This window comes from Puma concolor, chromosome B4, assembly GCF_028749965.1.
Source record: "Puma concolor isolate L17-30 chromosome B4, mPumCon1.1.hap2, whole genome shotgun sequence".
Classification (NCBI taxonomy): domain Eukaryota; kingdom Metazoa; phylum Chordata; class Mammalia; order Carnivora; family Felidae; genus Puma; species Puma concolor.
The window spans coordinates 7,558,208-7,585,861 of NC_141673.1; the positions used below are offsets into that span (position 1 = coordinate 7,558,208).

At 51.7% G+C, this 27,654-nt stretch overlaps 1 protein-coding gene across 5 annotated transcripts; it reads right to left on the reverse strand.

The window, feature by feature from the left end:
* Window positions 1-563: 563 nt before the first annotated feature.
* TEF (TEF transcription factor, PAR bZIP family member) lies at window positions 564-23,906 on the reverse strand. 5 transcript variants are annotated; one of them, XM_086712167.1, is made up of 4 exons: window positions 23,688-23,906; window positions 10,227-10,559; window positions 5,486-5,706; window positions 564-4,272 (listed from the first exon to the last, which is right to left on the reverse strand). In XM_086712167.1, exons 1-4 carry the CDS (start codon window positions 23,788-23,790, stop codon window positions 4,057-4,059), a joined length of 873 nt encoding a protein of 290 aa, XP_086568293.1. In that variant the 5' UTR covers window positions 23,791-23,906; the 3' UTR covers window positions 564-4,056. The 5 variants fall into 5 exon arrangements, with proteins under 5 accessions (XP_086568293.1, XP_025782583.1, XP_086568292.1 ...); XM_025926798.2 differs by having other exon boundaries at window positions 10,227-10,544; window positions 23,688-23,902; XM_086712166.1 differs by lacking the exon at window positions 23,688-23,906 and adding an exon at window positions 14,528-14,720 and having other exon boundaries at window positions 10,227-10,544.
* Between the last annotated feature and the right edge of the window lie 3,748 nt (window positions 23,907-27,654).

Sequence of the window (27,654 nt, forward strand, 5' to 3'; positions counted from 1 at the left end):
TAAGTATACTCCACACCCAGCACGGAGCACAGTGCTCAGTGACCCTGACCCTAAGATCATGACCTGAGTTGAGATCACAAGTTGGACGCTTAACCAACTGAGACACCCAGATGCCCCTATAAACTTACCTTTTAATTGTGATGGTCTGATGGCCACAGACAGAATATTCAGCAAGAGGAGAAAAGGAAACCCCCCAGAATCCCACCATCAGGACCCAACTCTCAGTCTTTATGCTTTTTTCCTTTTTACCGAGCTGCTGCCCACTGCTCCCTGAGCAGTCTTCCTGAGCAGTTCCCTGTCTTTCTAGTATGTGTACGGCACTTTTACTTGTTCAAACTGCTTCTTATCTGGTATTTGTTGTTCCTCAATGAACTGTGAGGTAAGCAGGCAGAATTACTCCCATCTGACAGATGAGGAAACTGAGGCACAGCGTGGTTGGGTGACCTGGCCGAGAGTACCCAGCTGGTGACACATGGGTGCCTGGACGTCCCTCAGGTTCCTAGGCTGAAATGCACCCAGAGGAAACATGGGAAGGGAGGAGGACAGAAGAGACAGCCCCACAATTCTCATCTCAAAATATTTAATTTTGTTTGGAAAAGGATACATTCCCGGCTTCCCTCCCTGCCACATCACTCCGGCCCACCAGCACTGACACATTCGCACGCACACACGCACATAAGGCCAATGGGCTACAGTCTGCTTCTGCCCTCTCCAACTGGGAAGAAGGGGTTTTCTCCTTGCCTCCTTCCCCCACCAAAGGTAAAGGGGCGAGGGGCCCGCTGGAATGCCAGCTCCCAGGGGAGGGTGCAGAGCCCCACACACTCTGTCACATGCACTTAGAAAAATAAAACCAAGTGGTGTTCTGGCATCCCCAACACCATATGATAGCAATATCCACCTGGAAGTCATCTTTGCCATTTTCTAGAAAAATTTATTGCACTTAATTAACAGATGTCAAAGGAGCTCTGGGGTGGGGCTCTGCCATGAAAACCAGGGGTTCTTGGCCCTTTGTGTCACCTGGAGCAGAGCCCCCAGGGGCCTGGATGGAGAGCTGCCCAGCACAAAGGGGCTCTCCCCTGCTGGTTCCCAGGCCTGCTACCCCGCCTCAGGCTAGAGGACTGTATGAGCTGCCTGCCTGGGGCCACAGCAGCCCCCTTCACAGGGCAATGCTTACCCAGAGTCCAGGGTCACTGCCAAGTGCCCTCCCCAACCTCAGGACCCGGACAGGCAAACCTCTTCCTTTGGCCAAGGGTACGAGTTACCCAGGTCCTCTCCTCCACAAGGTGCTAGCCATCATGAAAGCTCTCTCTCTAAATATATATATATATATATATATATATATATATATATATATATATATTTATATATATATATATTTCTATATCTAGATATACATTTATTATATGTATATTCTTTCAACATTCTAGCTCATTCTTGGTTTGTCTGTTCTGAGGTTGCAATGAGGCTGCCATGAAGCTGAAGACAGGGAGCTTAGGAAGGCATGCACTCCCCAAGCTATCATAAACCCAAGGAAAGCCGTTTAGCTGGCTTCCCTAGCCTCCAGTGCTTCTTAAAAGACGTCAAAGGTCTGAGCACAGGAGCCTCACTCTTTGGCTGTCAGCCCCAAGACGGAAAGGGTCCAGGAGAGAGTCAAGGAGACTCTCAATTCCTGACGGGATACTGAGCAGGCAGCAGGCCTCTCCTGCTCCAAGCACCCGATTTTTAGGCCTGGGAAGGATACATGCTTTACCTGAGCACTCCTCTTCCTCAAAATGTCAACCTCTGTGGACCCCTCCTTCTTGTCCCTGCCAGGCTCCCAACTCAAAGGAGCTCTTCTAAAAGAGGTCAGCAGCCACACTCTTTCCAAGTAAGCACTTTGGGAAGGAACCAGACACCCACTGCCTGGCGGGGAAGAAAGGGAGGGCAACGAACAGGCAGAAGGTGAGACAAAGAGGAGAGACACCAGGCCATCATTCCACCCGCTGGGGTCGGAACATGGACACCATCCGGAGATTAAATGTCCATCCTTAAAAATACAAAACAAAACAAAACAAACACGAGCCATATACTTTCTGGCCAAAGAAAATGAAGAGCTTTTAAGCTGGAGGCTCTTCTACCAATTACAAAGTGAGAACTGCCCTCTTGGTGGGTAGCCAGACCAGAGAGAGAGTGCCCGGGCGGGCGAGCTGCCCGGGGCAGGACACGGACATGCCGGATGCAACGGCCCTGTTGTGGTTACAATACAGTGAAAGTGAACACGGTTTTTATAGAACCACAAAGTAAAAATCAAGAGGGAGGGGGCAGCCTCCCTTGGCCTCGGGGACCCTTGTCAAGTACCCTGGAAGGGCAGGTGTGCAGGTCCCCAGAGGGCCGTGGCATTCTCCTGGGGTGTGGCCCATGGCCAGTGCATGGTTTCCCCCGGTCTTAACATCTGTTATGAAAAGTCTTTTAGGGTCAGGGCCTGGACTCGGGGCCACCACTTTAAATAAAGCCAGTGGTTAAGCACGACAAGGTGCGCCTCTCACCTCTGACCCCTCTTTACCACAGGCTGCCCGCCCTGAGCAAATAAATACACCCATCTCCAGGTACCCCTGCTGACCACAGTGAGCAGAGGGTTCCACGGCTTTCCTCAATCTTCCAGGTATAGAAAAAGGACGACTTGAGTCCGCCGACACAAGAGAAAGGAGCAGCTGTGAGGTAGCAGAGCCACAGCTGCGAAGACCCCTCCCCTCCACACCACAGCCAGGCCTGTGTGGGTGGCCCGTGTCTCCTGGGATGCAGACAGAAGGGACCCTAGCCCAACTGCACGGCCCAAGAGGCTGCTATTCCGTGCAAGAGCTGAGCTGTGCTCCTGGTGATCCCTCACCAGGTCCTGCTGGCTGACACTCCGGGCAGCTAGCACGGGGGAGGGGTCCTGAAGCAAGAACTGGGAAGCCCTCTTCTGTTTTTAGGGAAAATGGACTCTGGCCTGGCCCATACTGGAGAGCAGAGCAAGAAAAAACAGGAACTTCTTGAGAAACATGCCCCAGCTCTCCGCCCACAGTGTAAGGGGCTATGGAGGCCGGTTTTCTAAACACCATGCGGAAGGTGCATCCTGGCTCCAGGAAGTTAAGCTTCCTAGGCGAGGGGGGTTTTCCTTTTAAATCCAAGATCTGAGCGTGGTCACTGGGTGAAAAGAAACAGCAGGCCCAGAGGCCCAGTGTAGTGGGACAAAGAAGTTTCAGGTGGCCTCCATGAGTGACCGACCTGGAGAAGAGGAAATGAGAAGGCCTCCCTCTGCACTGTGGTCAAGACTCAAAGACCAGCCGCCCAGGGAGTCCCTCCTCCAAAGCAAATGGAAAGTGGAGAGAGACCATCACCAGGGCCTCCTCCCTGGCTTCCAGGCCTCAGAGCCACAGGAGAAAAGGGGTGTGGGAGCTAAGAATAGCTGGGTGCACTTGTGCTGCAGGCCCCAGACCCACACCCCATCCCAGGTTGTGCAGAGACCCTGCTCCTGTGGCCTGGTACCCATGTGGACACTATGGAGGAGCTGCTGTGTCTTTCTACCTCTGAGGGGGATGGGAACGGATGCCTCTCTCAACGACTTTCTGGGGAGGGTGAGGTGGATGACAGACACACCCCACCTGGAAATGCGCCCCGCTACCTGAGAAGACATCGGGCGACACGGGTCACGACTCATTCTGTGGAGAAAGGCTCGATGGCCTAGGCCGGAGACTGAGGGAGAGTCAGGGAAGCCTGAGCGCCCTGTGAAAGGAGATCTGTACCCCAGAGGTCCCCTTCCGATTCAACTGGGACATCCAAGAATAGAAACTAAGGCTGATTCACCCGTCTACGTAGATTCTCTCGCATCCCCACTGGTGAGGAGGCTGGCCCCCCAGAGAAGTCGCCACGTGCGCTGGCCGTGTGATAATGAAGCTTGAACGTGAACGCTCCTGGAGCAGGTGTGCCACCATTCGACCGTGACGAGTCATAAGTCTCCACGCGTGTGTGGGGTTTCAGGGAGCCCCCAGGCAGAGGTCTGAGGTGCAGGCAGTGCTGCCCAAGCAGGGGCACGGGTTACAAGGGCCCGTACTTGGTCTCATACTTGGACACGATGGTCTTGCACTTGCCCACTTCCTTGCGCAGCTCAGCCACCTCCGTCCGCAGCGCTGTGTTCTCCTTCTCCAGGAAGGCTGCCCGGATGGTGATCTGGTTCTCCTTCAGGCGCCGGGCATCTCGGGACCGTTTGGCTGCTACATTGTTCTTCTTGCGTCTCGTCCAGTACTTTTCATCCTGTGGGAAAGTGTTCTCTGTGGGTCTCTCCTCTTTCCCCAGGAGGGAACCCAACCTTTCCCCTCCTGCCGCACCCCACGCTCCATGCTCCTCATAAAACACATCTGGTGCAGCCAGACGAAAGCTGGGACCCCAGGGAAGGAGTTGCACGTGTCAAGGACATGGAGGGGCCCTAACCTTTCCCCAGGAAGGTGGAATAACAAACAGAAGTCCTTGGGTAGGATATGTGGTGGAGGGAAGGGGGTTCACTGGTAGCCTGCTCTGTGCTACTTCAATGTAAGGCACTGGCTGTATGCGCACTTGCCTTGCATTTTGGTTATGGCTAAGGGCCTGCATCCCTGCATCTGGTCCCCTGAATTTAAATCTTGGCTCTGCCTCTTATCAGTGGTGGAACTGTTTGAGTTCCTTAACCTCTCAATGTCTCCTGTCCTTCATCTTTACAATGGGGGATAAGAACAGTAACTACCTCACTGAGTTGTTTGAGGATTAAATGAGTTAACATGTACAAGGTGCTTACAACAGTCCCTGGCTTATAGTAAGCTTTACATAACATAGAAGGTAAATATATACAAATGTTTACCATTTTCATTGTCATTATTATTAAAGCCTCAGAAACCTGAGAGACAGGTATGGTTATTCCCATTTTACAGATGGAACTCTGAGACTCAGTTAGGCTTAGGTGGCAAAATAGAGTTTGAACCTAGGTCTGCTTGATTCCAAACCTTGGATGAAATACATTCCTTTGAGTTTTTCATAAAAAAGGATGGAAAGACTACAAAATCCTCCTCTCTCTCCCCCTCTCTGAGTTCCTACAAAAGCATCAGCTTGAAAGCTGCTTGCTCCTCCCTGGGGATGGCAACATACAACTATCTTTTGTCCTTCAAAGCAAGGGCTCGTTCAACCCCAGTTCCTGTGGCCTGGTGAGCTCTTGCCCGAAGGCTGGGCTAAAGCCAGGGAAGTGGGAACATCAACACAGTGGTGGCCGGTAAGAAAAGACAGAAGGTACAGGGAGTCGCACTGGGCCAAATGCTACCTGACTCCCTTTCTTTCTACCAACTGCTGCAGGATATGACTCTATGCTCTGAACTCATGCCTTTCTAAATAGTATCTGCGAGGAGAGAGGGTCCTCCACATAAAATCAAATGGGAAGAAACACAGCCCCTGGGCTCCTGAACCAACACTGTACCTTCATTTATAACAGATATCAGGTTACCTTCTGCTCATCGGGGACAAAGACCTTCTTGGCCTTTTTGATCATGGGCTGGGGCTTCAGGTCCTCCTCTGCAAACTTGTGCTTCCGAGGGTTGAAGAGCTCCCCACCGGGGACACTGGAGAGGACCAGGTCAGCTGGGTCAGGATTGAAGTTCACATCCACCTCCACACAGTTGGGGTCAATGGGACTGGGTGTCTCCCTCTCCTTTTCCAGGGAGGATTCTGAAAGACACAGAGGCAGGGGTTCCCAAAGCAGCCCGCTGGACAGAAAGACTCACTCATGTCACACACCCAGACACCTGCTTGAATCTCAAGGTTGCACCAGCCACTGCCACTTGGAGTGAAGAAAAACCACAGCAGCATCAACTCCCAAGCCAGACTGGCATAAGTGATTCAATTCAACAACACAAATATGGAAAGAATTCTTTCCTTTAGGAACAAAATGCTCAAAAGGAAACAGAGGTTCTCAAAAAAGACAGGATTTTCCGATTGTGTTTTTCCCCCCAGAAATGTTAAGCAAAACATTAAATCATTATACCCCCTTTACTTCCTGTGGTTTCAAGTTCTCAAATAATGAGAAACAGCCGAATTTCTCTGTGAAATACTATGAGCTAAGGACACAGACTGAACAATGAAATGGCTTCCATTTTTGAGTCCCTTGAGACATATCAGTCACTGTGCTCATTTAGTCTTTGGACAACTCTGAAAGACAGACAGGTGTTAACCTTATCTTACAGATGAAGAAACTGAGGTTCAGAGAAACAACCTGGTTTTCCCAGGGTCACACAGAGGGTAGGTGACCCAACTACAATTTGGGTCCAGGTCTAGCTGACTCTGAATCCTGTTCCCTGCCCTTTCTGGCTACCATTTTAGAGTGGACATTGGATTAAAGGCACTTTCAGAATTCAAAAGTTGCGTATTATTAGAAATAAGTTATATACAAAAAAACTGTATCTTTGGCTTGCTCATTCAATGCTACTGATAGGAATACACAAAATATTCAGTCAGTAGATATTTGTTAAATATCTACCATATGCCAGGTACCGTCCTTGCAAAGACAAACCAGTGAACAAAACAAGTAAAAATCCTTGCCTTCGTGGAATGTTATTCTAGCGGGGGAAGGCTGACATTACACAAGATAAATTAAAAATATCTATAAAAGTGTTGGATGCCATGTGGCTATTTGGGAGGAGAACATTTCAGAAAGAATGAACATCAAGTGTACCAGGATGTGCGCAGGCAAGCACTGGTATGTTCAAGAAACAGAAGGGAAGCCAATGTGGCTGAAGCGAAAGGGTGAGAGGACAGACTGACACGACTGGTCCAAAACATAAAATATAGGGCTTTTAATCCCAATAAAGCAGTGGTTTTCAACAGGGACGATTCTGTCCACATAAAAGAAGGGGGGGGGGGGTGTTCTACTGGCATCCAGTGGGTAGAAGCCAAGGATGCTGCTAAACATCTATAATGCACAGGACAGTCCCTCCCCCTCCCCCTCCCCCAACAACAACAAAAAATTATCTGGTCCAAATGTCAATAGTGCCAGTGATTCTGACTTTTGTCCTGAGATGGGAGAAGCCACTGGAGGGTTCTGAGCGGAGGTGTCACATGATAGGTTTTCACCAGATCATGTACTCACTGGATCCTATTAGAGGAAGTTAATTACAAAGAATTGTAATCAGGAGAGTGAAATGACCAGGGACCAATGTGGTAACTATGAGAATAGTGCAGCCCTCAAATTCTACACCTGTAAAACAAAGAGCCAAGGTGCCAAAGACTAACAACTAGAACTCCCACTCCCTGCTGGGAGGAGCAGACATGGCTACAACCACTTTGTACACTATTTGGAGGGATCTACAAAAGCTGAAAGTATACATGTCTGATGACCCAGCCATACCACTCCTAGGTAAATGCCCCACAGAGATGCACAGATGTATTTATCAAAAGACACACACATAAATGTTCACGGCAGTGCCACGCATAACCTAAAACTAGGAACACCTCCAATGTCCATCAGCCTCAAAATGGATAAGCTGTGGTGTGATCATACAATGGAATATCATCCAAGCAATGAAAATGAACAAACTGCCATAGGCACGATTCTCACAAATCTGAGAAAAGAAGCGAGACAGAGCACACATACCACTGATGTCTTTTAACAGAAGGAACTGAAAAATCAGAAGAGGAAATGCTACTTTCATTTCTACCACGTGTAGAATTCTTTAATATCAATCTTACTTTACCTGTATTGTGGTTTTCTTCTGCCACAGAGCTATTCCATAAGCATGTTTTGTAAATATATTTTGTTAGTGTAAAGAGATTCTGGGGGCACCTGGGTGAGTTAGTTGGTCAAGTGTCAGACTCTTGATTTTGGCTCAGGTCATGATCTCATGGTTTGTGAGTTTGATTCCCATGCTGGATGCCATGCTGACAGCATGGAGCCTATTTGGGATCCTCTCTCTCAAAAAATAATAGATAAAATTAAAAAAAAACCTCTGAGGTGTCTGGGTGGCTCAGTCGGTAAAGCATCCGACTCCTGATTTCGAATCAGGTCACGATCTCACGGTTGGTGAGTTTGAGCCCTGCCTTGGGCTATGTGCTGAGAGCGCGGAGCCTACTTGGGATTCTCTTTCTCCCTCTCTCTTCCCCTCCCCTGCTCATGCTCTCTCTCAAAATAAATAAAGCTTAAAAAAAAAAAAGATTTTGATGCCCACATAATTTGTATGTGTATTATCAAGCTAGCTATAAGCACCTATAAATGCCAGAATATAAACATAATTTGACTTATAATAGGTAAAAACAAACATAACATATAATATACACATATATTCAATTAATGTACAATTCCATGTACGATATACACAATTCCATGCATCTTTGGTGATGGAAATAAGGACAGTGATTATCTCTGGGTAGTAATGACTGAATGGGGCCACAAGACATTTCTTGGATACCAACAGTGCTCTATAACCTGATCTGTGTGGTAATTACGTGGGTGGGTTGACTTTGTGAAGATGCACCGAGCTGTGATATGGGCATTTCTGTATGCTGTATTTCGTTAAGAAGGATAACTTAAAAACAAAACAAAGGCAAATGCTTCGCTACCTAGATTGCCTACGGTATAAAATGTGGGCTCATTTACAGATCTGCCCCCTCCCCACCCACGGACCCAGCCTTCCAGGATAACCTGAGGAGCACAAAATGAGCTGCCTTCAAGCAAGAATTCAGCTGCAATCAGCGGAAGCCTCTAGATCTAATTTTACAGGAGAAAAACAAGGGGCAGAGGAACATGTTAAATGGCACTACGGGGATACAGTCAGAGAAATCTAGCACGTGTAAAACTCTACAGGACCAATGATTGAGTTTCTTCAACAAATAAATTGCAAAGAAAAAAAGGAGAGGGGACCCTGTAGATTACAGAAGATTAGAGACATAACTAAATGAAACGTGTGGGTCTTGTTTGGATCCTGATTCAGACAAACTGCAAAACAGTAACATTTATGAGACAACTTTTTGGAAATTTGAATGCTGATGGATTTATGGTCAATTTTATATGGAAAACGGGTATTTTTGTTATGTTTTTTGAAAGAACCCTTACATTTTACATACATATTGAAATATTTACAGGTGAAATGATATAGTATCTAGGATCTGACTTTAAATCATCAGGTGAGAGAATGGAAGAGGCTATAGAAAACAAGACTGATTATGAGTTAAGAATTATGAAAGCCAAATGATGGTTACATGAAGGTTCATTATAGTTGTCTCTTTTGTATTTGAAAATTTTTCCATAATAAAAAGTAAAAAAATAAAGTAAATAAATATAGAGCATGAGACTTCCTTGGGTGTGGGTCCCCTGGGTTCCATACTGGCTCCTGGGATCCTTCCCGGGATCCACTGGTCTGTATGCCTTTGTAGGGCTCCCTGGGGCAGGGACCATGTCTCTTGTGAAGGGTTCATGTCCAAGCATCATGAAAACAAACCAACCAACCAACCCACCAACCCACCCATCCCCAGAGGTAAAACAGAAAAAGGACAAGAGGAGAGGATAAAGGAGGAGTCCTGAAGGTGATGTCTGTCCTGGCAGCAGGAATGCCTTCCTTGTGCCAGTGCCTAAGCAGTACGTGGCTATGGAGTCAGGCATCCTGGCTTTAAGTATTTGCCTCCGCTGCCTACCAACTGTGTGACCTTGGGCAAGTTAGTTAACTTCTTGGTTTCCTCACCTAAAAACACAGGTTTTAGAGTATCAATCTCTTAAGGTTCTTGTGAGAATTATGTGTTAATGCCTGGTACAGAGTAAGTGGTAAATAAATGTTAGTTGATGTTGTTGTTGTTGTTGATCTTGTTGTTGTTATTACCAGTGTTACAACTACTACTATTATTACTCCTGCCTGAGCTTCCCAATAAGCTGTGGCCAAGTGCACGCAGAGGTAAAGAGCAGTACTGAGGAGATGCAGGATGGGGTCTGTGTCTTGTAAGGCTCAGACTGGAAGGGCTCACTCCACTGTCCTAACCATCTGCAGCACACCAACCAACAGAAAGGCAGCAACTGCGCTGAGGAACTTCTATTTTTATCCCCAGCCTTAGCGGACTGCGCTGAAGGGTGGGGAGCAGAGGAATTCTCCACACGGCAAGCCCCCTAGGACCTGCTCTGAGAGAAAGGCCTCCCTGGGTGTGTGGACTTGAGCAGCCCTCAGTGGGAACTGGGCTTCTTGGGCTGGGACAGGTGGCCAGGCACTAACCTGTGCTGGACGCGGTTTCAGAAGGCTGAAAGACAGCAGTGGAGGAGGATGGTGGGGATGCTGTGGAAGAGCTGGCTGACTCCTTCCCTTCTAGCTCGGCCACGGGCAGCAGCAGGTTCTGGGCCAGGTGGGTGGGGCTGGCGGGAATGCCGTTCTCCAGCAGGAACTCATCCAGGTCCATGTACTCCAGGTGGAAAGACTCGCCATCGTACGGAATGGTCTTGTCCCAGATGGGCGGCATGAGGGAGGCTGAGACGGCCATGGTGCTGGCTGCTGCAGCCTCATCTTCCTCCAGCTTTTCCTTCCCTTTTTCTTTATCTGCAGACACAGAATCTGTGATGAGACACCACACAAGAGGGTAACTCAATCCCAGGAGGCAAGCAGTGGGCCTCCCTGGGCTGACTCCTCTCTCTCAGAGCCCTGATCCATCCCATCAATTTCAAGAGCCCCCTCTGCCTTCTAGTTATAACCTGTTGTTTGACCCAGGCCCACTGGCCTCCTTTAGAGATGGCTGCATGACCTCATCCATGCTTGGGCTTGCCAGAATGTTCACAAGTTCCAGGGCCTGATGTGGTCCCAGGTTTAATTCAGAATAGGCTGTGGGACTGGCATCTGCAGGGGACAGGTTTCAGGGAAAAAAATGGAGTTTCTGGTATCTTAGTGATATTTTAGGAAAGGATATTTTAGGATTCTTCAGGCCAAGAACTTTTGTGTTCTCCTGTCCTGTCCCCTCCAGCTATTCTTCTCCACAGCAACCCAGAATAGGGCTTGAATCCCAGCTCTGCCACCCACTTGCTATGATGTGTGATTTTAGCCATGTTACTGAACCTCTCCTGGCCTCAGTGGACTCCACGGTAAGGATAAAGCAGACTCTTTGGTGAAGACTAGAGGTAACTTTTTTTTTTTAAGGTTTTAGTTTTTAAGTAGTCTCTCCACCCAATGTAGGGCTTGAACTTACAACCCCAAGATCAAGAGTTGCATGCTCCATCAACTGAGACAGCCAGGTGCCCCTAGAGATATGTGTCCTGTAGGGCTCCCGGCACACAGCAGGCATCTGCTATTACTGTGAGCTCATTGAGGGCAGGAACTATGTCTGACTCGTTTCTAGATCTCAAGGGCCACTACAGGAGCAAGCGAAGGGAAAATGAGCATACTGAATGAAAAATGCTGGGTCTGCGAACTGCCTGCCTCCCTTTAGGTTTATTGGATAGAGAGAGCCTGGAGCTGTCTTTTCAGGACCTTTTTCAGAGCAACCGTTTCAAGAGACCTCTATCCCTGAATAAGCTGAGAAGACTGAAGGCAGGTTTTCTGGGAAGAAGGAGAGGCTGGAGCTGAAGAAGAAAAGCTTGTTTCCATTCAAAACAAAGCTAATCAATTAGTGGAGACCGGATCCCACCTAATTGTCTCAGCCCAAAAGTTATGCACGTAGATATCCAAGAAAGGGCAAACTAAGAAAAAAAGATGAAAGAAACGTGACAAGGTTAGAAGGAAATCAAAGTGACAGGGAGGCTAATCAGGGAAGTAGGAGATAAAATCATGACAAGTTCATAATGGGCTTTCAAATTGAGGGAGACAACTTTGAACTCTGGATTCTGAAGTGAAAAAGAGAAATCAAATATGATTATGTTGGAAATAAAGCAGTCATGCATGGACTCCTAGGCCACAGTCAGTCAAAAAGCAGCCTGTTGGTCCAATAAAAATGGACACACCCAGTGTGTTAAAAAGGTGGAGGTTTTAACAAACAGAATTTGGTCATGGCTTCTAACTTGAATTGTTACAACTGCCTTCTGTACCAAGCTTTGGTTTAAAACCAAATGGGAAGTAAGAAAGCCAAGCTTTGGTGGGCTGGGTGGGCCAGATGGCCTCCCTGTTCTCCTCCTCTGAAATCCTGACTCTATATTCTGTTCAGAAATAACTGTGACCAGTGCTGGGTGGGATCATGGGGATCAAAGGAGGTAGGAAAAGGAAAGAGGTAGAAAAACAGCTATACTGAAGGACAAGTAACAATAAATTCGAGGTTTTACCTGGCATAAGCAATTACGAGTAGATACCTTTTTCAGTTTTTACTTTTTAAGTTTATTTATTTTTAAATTTATTGTTACGTAAGCTCTGTGCCCAACGTGAGGCTTGAACTCAGGACCCCACTATCAAGAGTTGCATGCTCTACTGACTGAGCCAGCCAGGAGCCCCAAGGATACTTTTAATCAGTGTTTTTATAAGATGGACTTTTAATTATAAGAGATAATAAAGAACTAGGCCCATCACTCAGGTCACAGGGATTGACATCACTGATTGCCAGTGATACAGTAAAAAGCACCAGGCCAGACTGCGAGTTGTAAGGCCTAGCTAGGTGACCTTGAGGAAGCATCCTCACTTCTGAGCCTCAGCTTTCCTCATCTGGGAAGTGGGGATAATACCTTATAGGACTAGTATGTTAGACTAAGTAAGATTATGTCAAAGTGCTTTGTAAGCACGATACAAATGTAAGGCAGAATTATTGTTTTGGATGATTGTTACTTGGTAATCTTGAATAAGAACCTGAGAGATGTGTACACCTGTTCCAGCAGCCTGTCTCATCCTCACATCCGGGATAATGCAGTGCCTTCAAAACAAAGAAAAGGGTCTGTGCATATGAGGTTCCAAAGCAGGAGGGGGGAGCCTGGCCTTACCTGATGTGCTGAATCTATTTATAACCCAACAATGACAGCCATAGAGATGGGAGCCTCAGAACACACCCAGAAAAACAAGAGAAATGGCATTTTTAAGAAGAAAATAAACTCAAGACAGGTCATTCACAGAGGGCTTATTTTCCTTCCCAAATCCTTGAACTACACTGATGGTTCTTAGAAATGCAAAGATCTCAGATAGAAAGCAGACCTCAGTGCCCCTAAAACCTCACAATAGGTGGCACTCCTTCTGTGCCTTGAACCTCCTGTTCTCAGGCCGAAAAACAGGGCCAAACCTGCTTTCCACACAGGCCCCAGGGACCTTTGTGGCCTAGGAAACCAGAAGAAGCCCAGCCCTGCTATAGTGGCCCCGAAGTCTAGACTCAGCCCCAAACAACCAGGTGAAGGGCCACAGTGGCCTCATTCTGACCCTCGTCCCTCTACCTGCCTCCTGCCTGGCCCCATTCTCCCGCTGGGAGAGCGCCTCGCATCCCCTCTCCTGACACCCCTCCCCCACCTCAGCATCAGAAAAGCTCCCGTGTGTACCTAGTAGCCGGGGATAGGCACACGCAGGGACGAAGTAAGGTCCTGCTCCCAGGATCGGGGAAGTCCATACACAAAGACAATTGGCGCTTCTCAAACTTTAGTGGACTTTGGAATCACAGAGGTGGGGTGCTCCTTCAAATGCAGATTCCTGTCCCAACAGCCACAGATTGGGTGGGCGATGGGTGGGGCCCCGGAACCAGCATTTTAAACTAGCATCCCAACTGATTCTGGTGCAGACATCCTCAGGGAAGGCGCCCTGGAGCGTCCTTTAAGTGGCTGCTACGACCCCCATCAGCCTTCTCAGTAACCCTTCCACGTCGCGCGCCGTGAGGCTGCCCGAATGAACCTCCTCACCGTGACCCCCACCCCACCCTCTCCCTCCTGCCCCTTCCCCGCCAACCCCCATCTGCCCTAGCCTCTCTCGACTCACCCCGACCTTCTCTTCCCAACCCCCTTGCCTCGCCCTCCAGGCCCCTCCGCAGGACAGCTAGGACCTGACCTCCGACCTCCCGGTCCCGCCCTCACAGGGCCCCGCCCCTGCGGAAACCCCGCCCCCAGGCGCGCGCGGACCCCCTCCCCTCACCGAGGCGCGCCTCTCGCGGGGGGTTCTCCATCAGCTTCTTCAGGACCAGTGGGAAGGAGCCCGGCAGGCCCCTTTCTCCAGTGGTGCGCCCCGGTCCCGGTCCCGGCCCCGCCTGCGGCTCCACAGGCGGCTTCTTTCCACCGCCCGCGTCCGACATCGTGCCCCGCGCTCTGCTCGCGCGCCTCGCCTCCCCCGCCCGCCCCCCGAGATGGGCCGGAGCCGTGCGACCCGCCGCAGCTGCCGACACGGGCAGCTACTGCGCAGGCGCCCAGCGGCACCCCCACCTCCCTCCATCCCTACCCCGCCTGCAGACTGGCTCTAGCACATTAATTATTCATGAGGCCAGGCCAGCATCCCCGGATCGCAGCTTTGGATTGGTCCACCCTGTGAGGAGGGCAGGCGCAGCCTTCTGGGCCGTGATTGGTTAGGCCGCCGGGGTAAGCGAGGCACGTGTGGGGCCAGGTGAGGAGTAACGCCGGAGGCCCCGCCCCGTCCGCCCGTGTCACCTGATTGGCGCCTGCCGGAGTCGGTGTCACGTGCCCTCTTCCGCCGCAGCCCCTTACCCTCTACCAGTGGTTTCACCATCGCCTCCCTCTTCATAACCCCCGCTCTCCTCCCAGACCACCGTAACCGTTTCCCCTTCACTCTCATCGCAATCTCGCCACCTTCCCGACGCGCCACTGAAGACAGGCTGGGCTGGGAGTGGCCAGGCCGGCCGAGGGAGCCTATCAAATCGCCCGCTCGGGCCGCACGGCCGTCCCCCCGCGGGTCACGTGGAGCCGCAGCCCTAGTCTAGTGGGGGGAGGGGAAAGAAGAGGAAGGCACCGAGCAGCCAATGGAGGGCGGGGGCGGGGTCCGGGGCGTTGCACGAGGCGCAGCACGTGCGGGGCTGCGGCCCGGAGGGGAGGGGCGGGCTTTTTTGTTCCGGGGACTTTGCCCAGGGTCGTGGGATAAGAACGCAAAACCAGCGCGGTGGCACCCCCTCCTCCCCCGCGACCCAGAGGTTGGCTGAGGGCAGGGCCGCAGACGGCGACCTGCCCTGCCCGTACGGTTGGCCAGAGCTAGCTTGGCCGCTGCTGGGGGGTTGGGGCGGAGGAGGTGTCAGGTTCCCCGCTGATCCGGGTTTCTGGTGCGGGTGTGGCGGCCAGATAAACACTAGCGTGGAGGGAGCATTCTTGAGGCCCGCGGGTGGAGAGAAAGGGCCGGCCCCGAGCCGGGGCCCGGGTACACGCTTCCGCCCTCCCACTTACTAGCTTATGACCTTGGGAAAGTCGCGTGGCTTCACTCAGAGCCTGTTTCCTCATCCATACAATTCAGGAGTTGGGCTAATCTGTAAAATCCTATACAGCTCTGAAATTCTGTTCCTCTGCAGGACCTTTCCTTCCTTTTCCTGGGGAAAAGCGAAGCAAAACAATATTCTTTTACACAGGGTACCGGTTACACGCTTTGTGGGAGAACCTCCTTTTTTTCCCCCCTTAAAACACAAAAACCCCCCGGGCCTTCTTCCGGAAACACGTAAAAATGTAGTATGTGAGAGGGTCCACAAAGTGTGGAGGCGGTAGAGGAAGCTGCTCCTGTACAGCGCCCAGGAACTTTGCATCTCATGAAAGTGTAAATGATGCTCTGCTTTGCACCCAAACAGTACTACACGCTCCCTGTCTAAACTCCCAGAGCCGGGTAGGAGTGGGTGGGGAGGGGGTGCTTTGGCCCGTTTATCCCGTTTCTCACCAGTGAGCCTGGGCCTTCAGTAGTCAGGCTGGGGAATGGCAGCTTGCAGTCCTTGGGGCTAGGTGTAGGAGCAGCACTCAGCTAGCTGAAAGCTGTCAAGCTGATGCAATCAGAATTTTGCTGGGAGTTGAGGAAAGAAGTTGGGCCCCTGAGCAGGCCTGGAAAGCAGGAGGTTTGAAGGGCCTCTGGGGGATGGTTGGGACAGGGTGATGGAATTTGACTCCAAATTCAAGTTCTGACTGCCATGCTCATTAGACTTCGGTCACTTTCTGGCTCATACCTCCAGCCAATTGCTTCACCTCGCCAGGCCTCCTTTCCTAATATATCAAATGGAGATAGGACAGGATCTACGTTGTGGGGTTTCCATAAGCCAATGCACTAGCACAACTGTAACCCTGCAACAACTGGTATTTTTCGTAATTTTACTAAAACTCTTGGGTACAACTCTACTGCTTGATGTATGCCCGTGTGATTCTCTGTTTAGTAGAAATACCAAAATTGTGCACAGAAAATCTGTTGTGTTGGAGACTTGTTCGTGAGAGTTCTGAGTGTGGCCGAGCAAAGGAATCTTTAGGGGGCACCCAGCTGGCTCAGTTGGTGGAGCATGGGACTCTTAATGTCAGGATTGTAAACTCCAGGTTGGGTGTATAGATTACTTACAAATAAAATCCTTAAAAATAAGGATATCTTTAGGAGAAACTGACCTAGAGGTTTTTAGAAACACATTTCAAAGGGTAGCCCAAGGAAATAGACATGATTTTTTTTTTTTTTTTTTTTTTTTTTAATGGCTACTTTGGGGCGCCTGGGTGGCTCAGTCGGTTAAGCGGCCGACTTCGGCCCAGGTCAGGATCTCACGATTCGGGAGTTTGAACCCCGCATTGGGCTCTCTGCTGTCAGCACAGAACCCGCTTCGGATCCTCTGTCTCCCTCTCTCTCTGCCCTTCCCCTGCTTGTGCGCGCTCGCTCTCTCTCTCTCTCTCTCTCTCTCTCAAAAATAAATAAACATTAAAAAAAATGGCTAGATTGACCATGGAGAGACTTGCTGCATTAGAGTTAAATGTATATTTTCATGGCTAATATGACATCACTGAAGGGGAAAAAAACGTTTGGATTTGAGATCATTTAAGAGTGGAAAGTTTTAACATTTGCTTATAACAAAGGTGGGGTGTAGTAAGAAGGAGTAAAGATTTAGGTATCTTTGTAAGCTACAGTTATCCAGAGGGCATAATGCCAACTCCACTTACCACCCAGCCTGGAGCGACCAACCTAACAGGCCAACGACACTGGTGAGCAAGACAAGCAGGTTAGGGCTTTACAACTCAGTTTTGATTCCATTCTCTTTTCGTGTCCTGGCACTCCCTAGAAAGGGTTTTTTTTTTCCTCCTGGATAACCGCAGGCTAAATGGTGTGTCACAAGCACTGTGGGAACACTACAAACGTGTTCTCTCTCGTGCTTGCTTGTAAACTAGGAGGTTAGCTACATTGTGGACCGGCAGCTTCAACAGCACCTCCCTGGAGGTGGGGCGGGAGCCATTCCATTGGGGCTTCCCTGGCCGGTAGCCCCCTGTCTACCCCCGTCTCCTATCAGTAAAGTGGGAACAACATCGTGGCCTCACCCCTTCTCCTAGAGGAGGAATAGGTGTTGTGAGGAGTAATTAGCTGATTTCCACAGTGTCTGGGAGCCCTACGAAGAAGAAAATCTCCATAAAAAGAACATGTCATTACATGGCTAAGACTCTAAAGGTATGAAGCGGTACCTCAGTGTTCTTTAGTGACAGGGTTTGAATTCAGTGACGTCTCGAGGGAAGCGTGGTCCAGGGGGCGGCAGTGAATTTGTGGGCTTGAAGGCAGGCCTGGTTGGGTCTCCCCTCAGCCCGCTGACTAGCCACCTGGCCTTGGGCAAGGGGCTTCTCCTGCCTAAGTCTCGGTGATTTTTCTCTCGGAAACAGATGGGTGTGTTTACGTCACAGAGCAGTTATGAGGATAATGTGTGACAAGCGCTCTCAGGTGCCCGCCTGAACAGTGTATGGCATGGAGTGGGTGGGTCTCCACCCTTCCCCTTCATTCAGGTGCTGTTGGGTCAGGAGCAGAATTATTTTGGGGAGGCTGGGTTCTAGAGTCAAACTACAGCAGAGACATGGATGTGAAATGACCATTTTCCATAGCGAGGCTGGCTTTAAATTCTCCCTAGTGTTCCGGAAACCTGCTGACCAACCCCAGTTCAAAACTTAACTGAGCATATACAGAACAAGTACCTTTCATTAAGCCATCGTGTAGACTTGGAGTATTATTTAAACTTGAAGTTCAGAGGAGCTAAAACTCCAGCAAGGGAGCCTTTGGCCAGATACCCCACGATGATCTATTTGGCCACATGCTCAGCATCTGGTAGGACAGACCTCATCTTCTGGCCTACTGAGATGTGACGTGAGCATGGTGCGTGTGCGAGCAGGACAATGCGAAGGCTTCCCCAGAGCTCCAACAAAGCCCGGTTATCTGTGTGCTTTGCCAACACCCAACGCAGGGGGGCACAAAACTTGGTTCAAGGTAGTAGATAAAAAGCTGTTGGCTGGCTTTGTTGGCAGTGCTGCTGGTAGGAAGGTTAACAAAATCTTTCAGAGCCAAGTCATATACATTTGGAATGTTATTAACGTTAAGGAACAGTCGTCGTGTTGATTCACAGCGGAACCTGGAATAACAAACAGGAGCCATCCTTGTGGCAAATCCCCCAGCGCAAGCCTGGCCAACGACCCACATACCTGTGGCTGCATAGTTCTGGGCTGTGGTGTGTACCTTGGTCTTAGTGTGTTCTAGGGGAGAAGTGGTGGGTGGAGGCTCTTCACTAACTCTTGCCCATCTCTTCAATGCGAGTTTCCTGTTTGGCTTGCATCTTGTCCACTCCCAGGGTTCGGATTACAGATGGAGAGCTGCCCTGAGAGGGCCATTTCCAGACAAGCCATCACCTCCATCCAGCCTGTGCCACGTCTCAACAGCCACCGCCTGACAGCCACGGTGTCTCCAGTGAAAGCTGTGTTGACGGCACAGTGGTAGGGTGTGGGCTCTAGAACCAGACCATCTGGATCCGGTTCCTACTTTGACTACTTCTTGTGTGACCTTAGGCAAATTACTTAACCTCTCTGTGCCTGAATGTCAAAAGGAGACAATGCAGGCATGCTGCGGAGAACAGCACTTGGCACAGAGCAAGTGCTCCATTGAAGTTAACTCAGCATAATCACATTTTGGGTTGTTCTGGGAATACCTCATTCGTCCCCACTTGCCACTTCCCCAAGAAAAGTGGGGGTGGGCGGCGACCTTCAGGCAGGGCGGTAACAGCTTCACTCTTCTTCATGATTTTCAGGGCCCTGCAGGCTCTGCCCCCTGAGGGTCTCTCCAACCTAACCTCTTCCTTCTCTCCCCCTTGCTCACCTTTGGCCACCATGGTGGCCTTTTACTCCCCAGACACGTGTCTTTCCTCCCCTAGGAAAGGGCTTTTGCAGGTGCTGTTCTCTCAGCCTGAAAGTTCTTGGGGTTGCTCACTCTTCCTCACTCTCCAGGCCTCAGCTCCAGTGTCACCCCCTTCCCTCGGGGAGGCTGGCCACGACCCTCCTCCTGGCTGATTGTCTGCCTCTCCCCACTGGAATGCAAACGCAGGTGAGGGGGCAGTGTCTGCCTCATTCTCCCCGGTGCCACAAGCTAGCAAAGGCTCAATAAGCAGTCAGGACATCTGATTGGATGATTGAAGAGACCCTGGGGAATCCTGTGGGAGGGGAGGAGCCTGGGAGCAGGCAGAGCAGGGTTGGAACTCCTGACAAGCATGCGGCCTTCCCTTTCCTGAGCGTTCCTCGTTGTGGAATGGACAATCATACCCCCTTGCAAAGCCACTTCACGCATGGGGATGTAAAAGCTCACACTGGAAACAGCGCTTTTAAAATCAGGATTCATTCCCTTGGCAACCTAGCTTTGGGCCAAGCTCATAAAGATGCAGAGCCACCTGGAAGGGGCACTCCTGGACACTAACTGATAGTTTCTGGAACTGGATGAGAATGAGTTTATCACATTCCTCTGCCTGGTGATGGTGGGGAACATACAGAAAAGAAGGCTCTGGGTCCCTGTGGTGGGAGGGAAGAAGAGAGGCTGGCCCACACACCGGGCCGGAGGGTAGCCGATCCCTCTGAGTGCACTTCCTCATTTAAAAGCGGCAGTGAAGATTAAAGGAGGTAACAAGCCCAGTGCAGAGAAGACCAGCTCCCCTCCTTTTCCCTGAAAGCAAACTTCCGATTTCCCAGTTTTTCTCTGGTTCCACCAGGCTGGGAGTGGAGGCAACCACATGGACTTTTACTGAGGCCAAACTCAGGACAGCCCAGGCTGCATTGAGCCTACCTCTTGGGCCACTTAACTCAGTCCTCCAAGGGGAGGACGCCCAGGCCCTTCCTGTGCACCCCTGCCTTTGCCCTAGCAAGTCCCCCTAGGATCCAGCCTATTGTTCAGCCCTTTCTCTGGCCAGCACAGCTGGCACCGTTAGGTGCAGACAATGGCACCATGCCCTGGGAGCCTCAGCTCGTGTTTCCAAGGAGACAGCCCTGTGTGTGTGCTCCCACAAACTTGCAACATCCAGTTCTTTCAAGGAGAATATCCATGGGAAGGAGGGTGGAAAGAAGGGAATGAGGGTCAGATTACAAATGTGATGTTGGTGGAAGGAGCAGAATACCAGGCTCAGCTGCTCTTTGTCTTTCGCAGAGAAAATTGTGGCACTTCACGGTTTGCAAAGGCTTCCACATAGGACAACTCCTCTAATCCTGGCAACATACCTGGGAAGCAGGTGTTCTTTTTGCCCTTTTACAGACTGGGGGGGAGGTGGGGAGGGGGGGGCATGTCCAGGCTCCCCTGGTGGGTGGCCCACAAGTAATTCTAGTCAAGGGGTGCCTGGGTGGCTCCATCAGTTAAGCGTCTGACTTCCCCTCAGGTCATGATCTCACAGTTCATGAGTTCAAGCCCTGAGTCAGGCTCGGTGCTGACCACTCAGAGCCTGGAACCTGCTTCAGATTCTGCGTCTCTCTCTTTTTGCCCCTCCCCTGCTCATGCTCTCTCTCTCTCTCTCTCAAAAATAAATAAACATTAAAAAACAATTCTAGTCAAAAGCTCCCTGAGGCAGGTACCCTGTCTGCCCAGCTCAAAGCGAGGGACTTGTTCAACCTTGGGTGTGTTTTCATGCTACTTATCTCCCTGAAAAGGAGGCCCGAGGGACCAAAGGTGGTAGAAATATGGGGGGCCGGCCTCTGAGCGTAGCTGAGGCCCCGTGCGTTGAGGTAAGGACAGGGTGTAAAGATCTAAGTGTGGTTGAGGGAACCGGAGTCTTTCCAGAAGCTGAAGAAGAAAGTGAGAGATAGACTGTGCGGGAACAGAATTACCTCTTGGAAGAGGATCCTCAGGAGAAAGAGCAGGAGTGGAAACAAGAATAATCCTTAGGGATCAGGGACCAGAGACAGAGAAGAAACTGAGTCAGGGCTTAGGGTACAGACCCCCTCTTTGGCTGGATATGAATTTGTCTGCCCTCAGGAAAGTCAGTCACCCTGGCGGCCAGAGTGAGGGTCCACCAGGTGGCCACTACAACCTTAAGCCATGGAAGTCTCCATCCTGGTTAGCTGTGCTGGAGAAAGTCTGCTCGACCAGGGACAGGAAAGAGGTGAAGGTCGGCACAGGCTGGGGTGGGAGGCCCAGGGCAGCAAGAGGGAGAGGGGCCCCGAGGTTGGGTGCTAGGGAGCATCTTTATACTAGAACACGGCTGCAGGGAGAGCAGGGTCTCATGAGAGCACACCTGGGTTTTTTCACACCGTGCACGGCTTGCCTCTAAAATTCCCTCACGCTGGACCCAAGATATGCTCTGCATGTGACCTAAATGTGTGCCGAAGCAGTCACTGGGCTGGAGAAAGGGGGGGCGGTTTGTAAACAGGCCGCCGTCCCCCACGGAGAAACCACCCCTTTCACACCAAAGCAAAGGGTGAACAATCCCGAGGACCGGCCGCGCTCTGGGGCGACTAGCCGACCCTTTTGTTCTCCCACTGAGCGCAGATGCCAGTGTCAGGGGACACAGGGGAAGAAAACTTATAAAGTACTCGCTGCATGACTGCTGGAGATTCTCATTCCGTGTGGCATGTGTATTCTTTTCACCAAGGAATATTGGTTTTCAGGTAGGTACATTCATTTTTATCAAAGATGAGGAGAGGGACATGATAGGAGGTGGCATGAGAATCTGGTCCATGACCCTTGGACCAACGCAGCCGTACCAGCCAAACTGATTTTCAGCCAGAACTCGCCAGTTCTTGGAAAAGCTCGGCCTGAGAACCTGGGCAAGCCCCCTCAGTGCCAGACCCCGATTTTGCCCATCCACAGAAAGCAATGGGGACTTTCCAGCGTTAGCTCTAGGGACCAGCTGGAAGCCAGCGGCCAGCAGCTGCTGTCATATTTCTAAAGCCTTGTCATCCTGGTCCTGAGTTGCCCCGAGAACCCTTCCCTGCCCAGCTGACAGCTGTCCCTGCAGGGCTGCTGGTCGCCCAGGTGCTCCCTGTGCGTGCACTGGGCCATCCGGGGACACCCTACCTTCCTTGCGTGCCTGGACCTACATCTAGCTTTTGCAAGGACTTCTAGCTTCATCCACCCACACGGCCCTTCAGAGATGTCAAGAAAAAGTCAGCTGCAGCTTTATTGCCCAGGCTGAGTTGAGGGTTTCCAGGGAAGATGGGCTTCTCCTGGTTAACAGCTGGGGGCCTGAGCCAACTCCTTCTAATGATACCCACCTCTGGGGTGGCCCCGACTGCCTCAGCGTTCAAAACCACCGGGGGGTGGTCTGAGGGGCCTGGGCCCAGAGCTCTGTGAGAGAGCCCACAGGGACCGTGCCCTGAGCTCTGGGAGCCACCTTCCCCGCCTTGGGCAGTGTCTCCTCACTCCCCAGTGGGGTGAGAAAGAGGGCAGGGGCTGTGGTGTCTGTCCTCAGGCTCCAGAGTTTGGGAATAGCTAAGAGTCCTTTGTAAGGAAGTCCTGTGGGGACAACCAGGGCTCTGGTGGTGAGACAGATCTGGCGCCAGCACAGCAGGATGAGGGAGAGCCTAAGAAAGGTCCCTAGGACACCCGGGGCTCCTAAGTCAGACACTGGCAGCAGAGGACTGCTGGGCTCCTTTAAAGGCACATGTGGATTTTGAGCACCGAGGACCTGGGTGTGAGCCCCGGACACCTTAGAAGAGATTTGGAGAGAGATGTATCAGGAGGGCGCACTCCGAGAACCCTGGCCCCCAAATCTAACCGTGGGCTTCGGTGTCTCAGGCAGAACTCAGGAGACACCTGGCGCTGGCTGCTGGCGCTGCCCCTCGGTCCACGCCCTCTCTGCTGGCTCCCTGGCCTCGTGTTTGCCTGTGTATCCTAGGAACCGGGGCTGCGAGCCTGTGGTCCTGTTACATAACAGCTTCCATCCCATCCAGGGGTTCAGCCCTCCAGCGAGCGGGAGCTGAAGCAGGCGAAAGGAGGAAAGCCTCTTCTCCAGACACAGGAGGCTGCCCACATCTACAGTCTCTGCCAGCCCGCTGCCATCCCAACGTGCGGAGGGAAGGAACCAGATAAGCAGTCAGCATTCAGTGCATTCTCTGGGCAGGGCGCTCCGGTCCTGCCCTCGTCCCACGTGAGCACAGCACCTGTCAGCGGCCACACACTGGCCGTGGCTTCCCAAAGCTAGCAGGCCTCGGAGGCAGCCCCCGAGTTGCAGTGGCGCTCTCCCCCACTGTGTCCCTCTCTGCACCCAGCCCTCCGCCTGCCCGGGAAGGGGCCAAGGGCAGACCCCTACCGAGGACCCTCCCTTGCCTGGAGACGCCCGTCCTGCCACTGGTGCCTGTGACTGCCCCCACCCCTCAGGCACATGGGCAGCCAGCCAACGCAGGCCACCTCTGTTCCTACCTGTCCTCTTCTCTGGCCAAGGCAGAGAGTGCTCCAGCAGGGACTTGAGGACCTCAGGCATGTCCATGGCAGGGGCCACTCCAATCCGGTCACAGCTCGACATGGCCCGGCAGGAGGTGCTTGCTCCGGGAGTTCAGAAGCAGCTAGAGAGACAGGAGCGGGCCCGGGAGCCGCAGGCTCTGGAGGCGGGCGGGGCGGGAGCCTGAGGCAGCCAATGGGCAGTAGGGGCCCCGGCCCACCCGTCCGCCCCCAGCTCGGCCACCCGCCAGCTCCGGCTGCAGCCAGGCCTTCCCTTCCCGCTGCCTGGCAGGGCGGGCCTGGCTCTGCGCCAGTCGTAGCACGTGGAGCCGCCGCGCCAATCCTCTGACAGAGAGCCCGGGCTGTTATCTAACTTTGCAAAGGGAAGTTCTCCCCCAGGCTGGGAGCCATAACCGGGGCCTGCCAGGTGAGAACAGGGAGATGGCTCCACGCCCACAGCAAGTGTGCCCTGCACACTCAGGCACGCTCGGCCGAGGGGCCCCGGTGGCCAAGTGCAGCAGAGGGCAGGGCCGGCCATGGAGATCAGTTTGGGCTGGAACCTGAGACCCTGGCACCCCAGGCAGCTCAGGACAGAGGACATACTCTGTGTTGGCACACACTAGCACGGGAAGGGGCATCACACGTTCACCTGCAAGCTCGTGAGCCCAGAGAGGTTTGTTGGCATGTTTTGAGGCAGGCATCCGTATGCTCCGCACATGTGTCCTGCAAGGCACACAGGTTTGCGTGTGGTGTGTGCAATTGCGGCTTTGCCATCTGCAGAGCCTGAAGTCTGCGCTCCTACAAGAAGTGAGAATATCTGCAGCCTGGGATTCCTTTGGTCTTCCGGGGAGGGGAAAGAGGCAGGTGCCCAGCAGACAAGCCCTGGGAGGGCAGGCAGAGCAGGCACCATTGAAAGGGAGCAAGCTCTGCCAACCTGGTAGAGGCTGGTCTCGGGTGACGTCCTGCTGCCCAGCCCATCCTGGGGACTTGCGTGGCAACTGGCTGTTTGTTGTAGCCCCCGCTCTCTGGCCCTCTCACCAGGACATTGGCCTCCCCAGGCCACTTGAATGTGTGGTCAAAGCCAAGATTTTGTATGTCTCCCTCCATTGAAGACTGACATCAAACTCGGCCGGCGGGGTGGGGGTGGGGGTGGGAGGGATGGTGTCAGGCCGCACACGGACATGGGATCTTGAACAAGTTGCATAGCCCTTCTGGGTCTCAGTTCCAAAACTACTCAGTGTTGTGACCTCTAAAGTTCCTCTCAGTTCTGGTTCTGTCTCTGACGATCCAAGTAGATGCAATAAGCATTTGGTTCCCTGTGCATAGATGATTTCTATGCAGTTCTTCACTGTTTTCCAAAAATATTTCGTACAGAAGCAAAAATACTCCAGGAACCCCCCTGGCCTCTCCAACAGCCCTCAGCCTGTCCTCTACATACCCTCCCCTCCTCCCTAACAGCCTTCCCCAAACTATGCTCTTTTCCCAAATTAATTAAAAGTTAATTTCAAGTTTTGAATACAAAGAACATTATATGGCTCAAAGCTCAACACTTTTGATAAAGGTATACTTTAGAAATATAATGTCAGGGGTGCCTGGGTGGCTCAGTCGGTTGGGCCCCTGGCTTCAGCTCAGGTCATGATCTCACAGTTCATGAGTTCGAGCCCTGCATCGGGCTCTCTACTGTCCGCTCAGAGCCTGATTCTTTGGGTCCTCTGTCCCTGTCTCTCTCTGCCCCTCCCCCACTCCCAAGCTCTCTCAAAAATACATAAACATTATATGCACATATGTAATTTCTATCCCTGTCCTTCCTCCCCATTCCTCTACCTCATAACAAATTTAGTTTCTTATTTATCCTTCTAGTGCCCTGTGCTTCTGAGACCCTGGGCAGTGAGGGTGAGGTGGGCCTCGCATTCAGGTTGCCTCAAGTTGACCTGGGATTTGCAGGCTGGAGCTGACTGAACCACTCCCTGGCCTAAGAACTCTCTGGTGTGCTAGACTGGCTTACCACAAAGGTGCAGTGGGTAGGTGCCCACAGAGCATGATTCCAGAGGCAACAGGAAACGCCCTGTGTCGCAAAAATACCCACCTGATAAGTGACATTCCGTCCTCGGACATTTGTCCCTATGAACTCTCTGCAGAACCCTTCCAATGTACAGATGTGCTAAGCATCTAAGACCATAAGTGAGTACTTGCTGCATACCTGGCACCAGCCAAGACTTTGTGAGAGATTCAAAGTTAAGTCAGAAACCCGGCCGGGCAGGTCCCCGCCCTTAGGGAATTTTCATGCCACTGCAAGTCAGTCCAGGTGGCACCCCTACTCCAGGGGGCCCAGTTGGCAGTGTCACCTGTGCTCCCACAGAGGCCACATCAGCAGGTTGCTGGGTCAAGAGGCTGGAGAGGGTAGAGATGGGGAAAGGGGAGGCCGCATAGAAACCCGGAGACATTTGGAAGGGGCCGCATGGCAGGCGTGTTGGGATTGTCTGCACTTCTTGGGTTTCCTGGCTCAGAGGTCTGATGCCTACTAGAGATGGCTCCCCTGGGAGGGGGTATATATGGATGCAGTTTCTGGCAAAGCCCTCAAGGGCTTTCTCTAGAGAGGTGCAGAGCCCCTTCACCATCTGCAGGTCCCTGACAGTCACCCCACCTGCCCAGGGCCTCCCTCAGAAGCAGCTTCCTCAGAGGCAGGGAGAAGCCTGCTAGGGCTCCATGGTGGTGGTGGTGGTGCTCACTGTGACCCTTACTCACAGGAGGGAAGACCAGAAACAGATGTGTGTTCAATAACTGGGGGCTGCTCAAGTCAGCTCCGGTCCCTTGATGAATAAAGTGTCGGCCACTGATCATAATACCTAAGTTACATCAGGGCTTGGAGACACGCATGAAATACAATTGAGAGAAAAAGAAAGATGCGGGACAATGAGTGCGCATTGACAACCATGGGACAGCAATCTTTTGAAGCCTCTATCCCAGTTTCACCTCCTCCAGGAAGCCCTCCCTGGATCTGGCACCTGCAATGCCTCCCACCGCAGTGCCTGTCAAACCATCCTGCCCTCTCCCATGTAGGTCTGTATCCGCTGGCAGACTTGGGTTCAAGGGAAGCCACATTTCTTCAGTAACCTTGTTCCCAGGATCTGAGAGTGGGTGCTCAGTGAATGTTTACCAACTTGAGCTAAAGGAGGCCCAGAAGAGAATTTAGGGGAATGTAGAGAATTTAAGAGTTTAGTCCACCAGGCACATTGAAGTCCTGCTTATCTTACGGTCTTTGATTTTCTGAATTCATGGGAGGTCTGGATGCAGGTTCGTGATCTCTCCAGCTTGAGGATGGGTCTGGAGGTTTCCTTTGGGGGCCTGTACTTTGCCATGCCACTTTGGTTTTTCACGGTGCTACCAGGGGTGCTGAGAACCCCAGACCGTCAGCGCTGAAGGGACCTTTGCCAATCACCCAGTTCCCAGTGTTTCTTGTTTTACTGTCTCCTGAGGGTCCTTGGAACCTTTGCTGAAATGTCTCTAAGATGTGGACACCAAATGTGCAGCGTTGTCACGGGGAACAGACATGCTGCATCCAGTGTCTGGTGCACAGGTGCTCAATCAAGCTGCTGGTTTCTCTTGCTCATCCGGTCATTTATCAAGCACCTGAGCCCCTATGCACCTATGGCCCCCTGTTCCTGGTGTCACTCCACACTGCAGTTGACAGCTATCTGGTGAGAGCTTGCTCTTGAACATATGTGGCCCCTCCCATCAGGGTCCCCCTCCATCCCTTGCAACACACACAACCCAAGAGATTTGAGAAAGTACCTCCCATCCCAGAAGATATGGACTTCCCCGAATTGAGAATTCCCAATCTAATATACTCTCTCCTTTTAAAGATGAGAAATCTGGGTCCCGAGGAGTCCAGGCTGCAGTCAGAATCATATTCCAAAGCAATGGCATGCCTCCTCGCTATTCTGGAAAA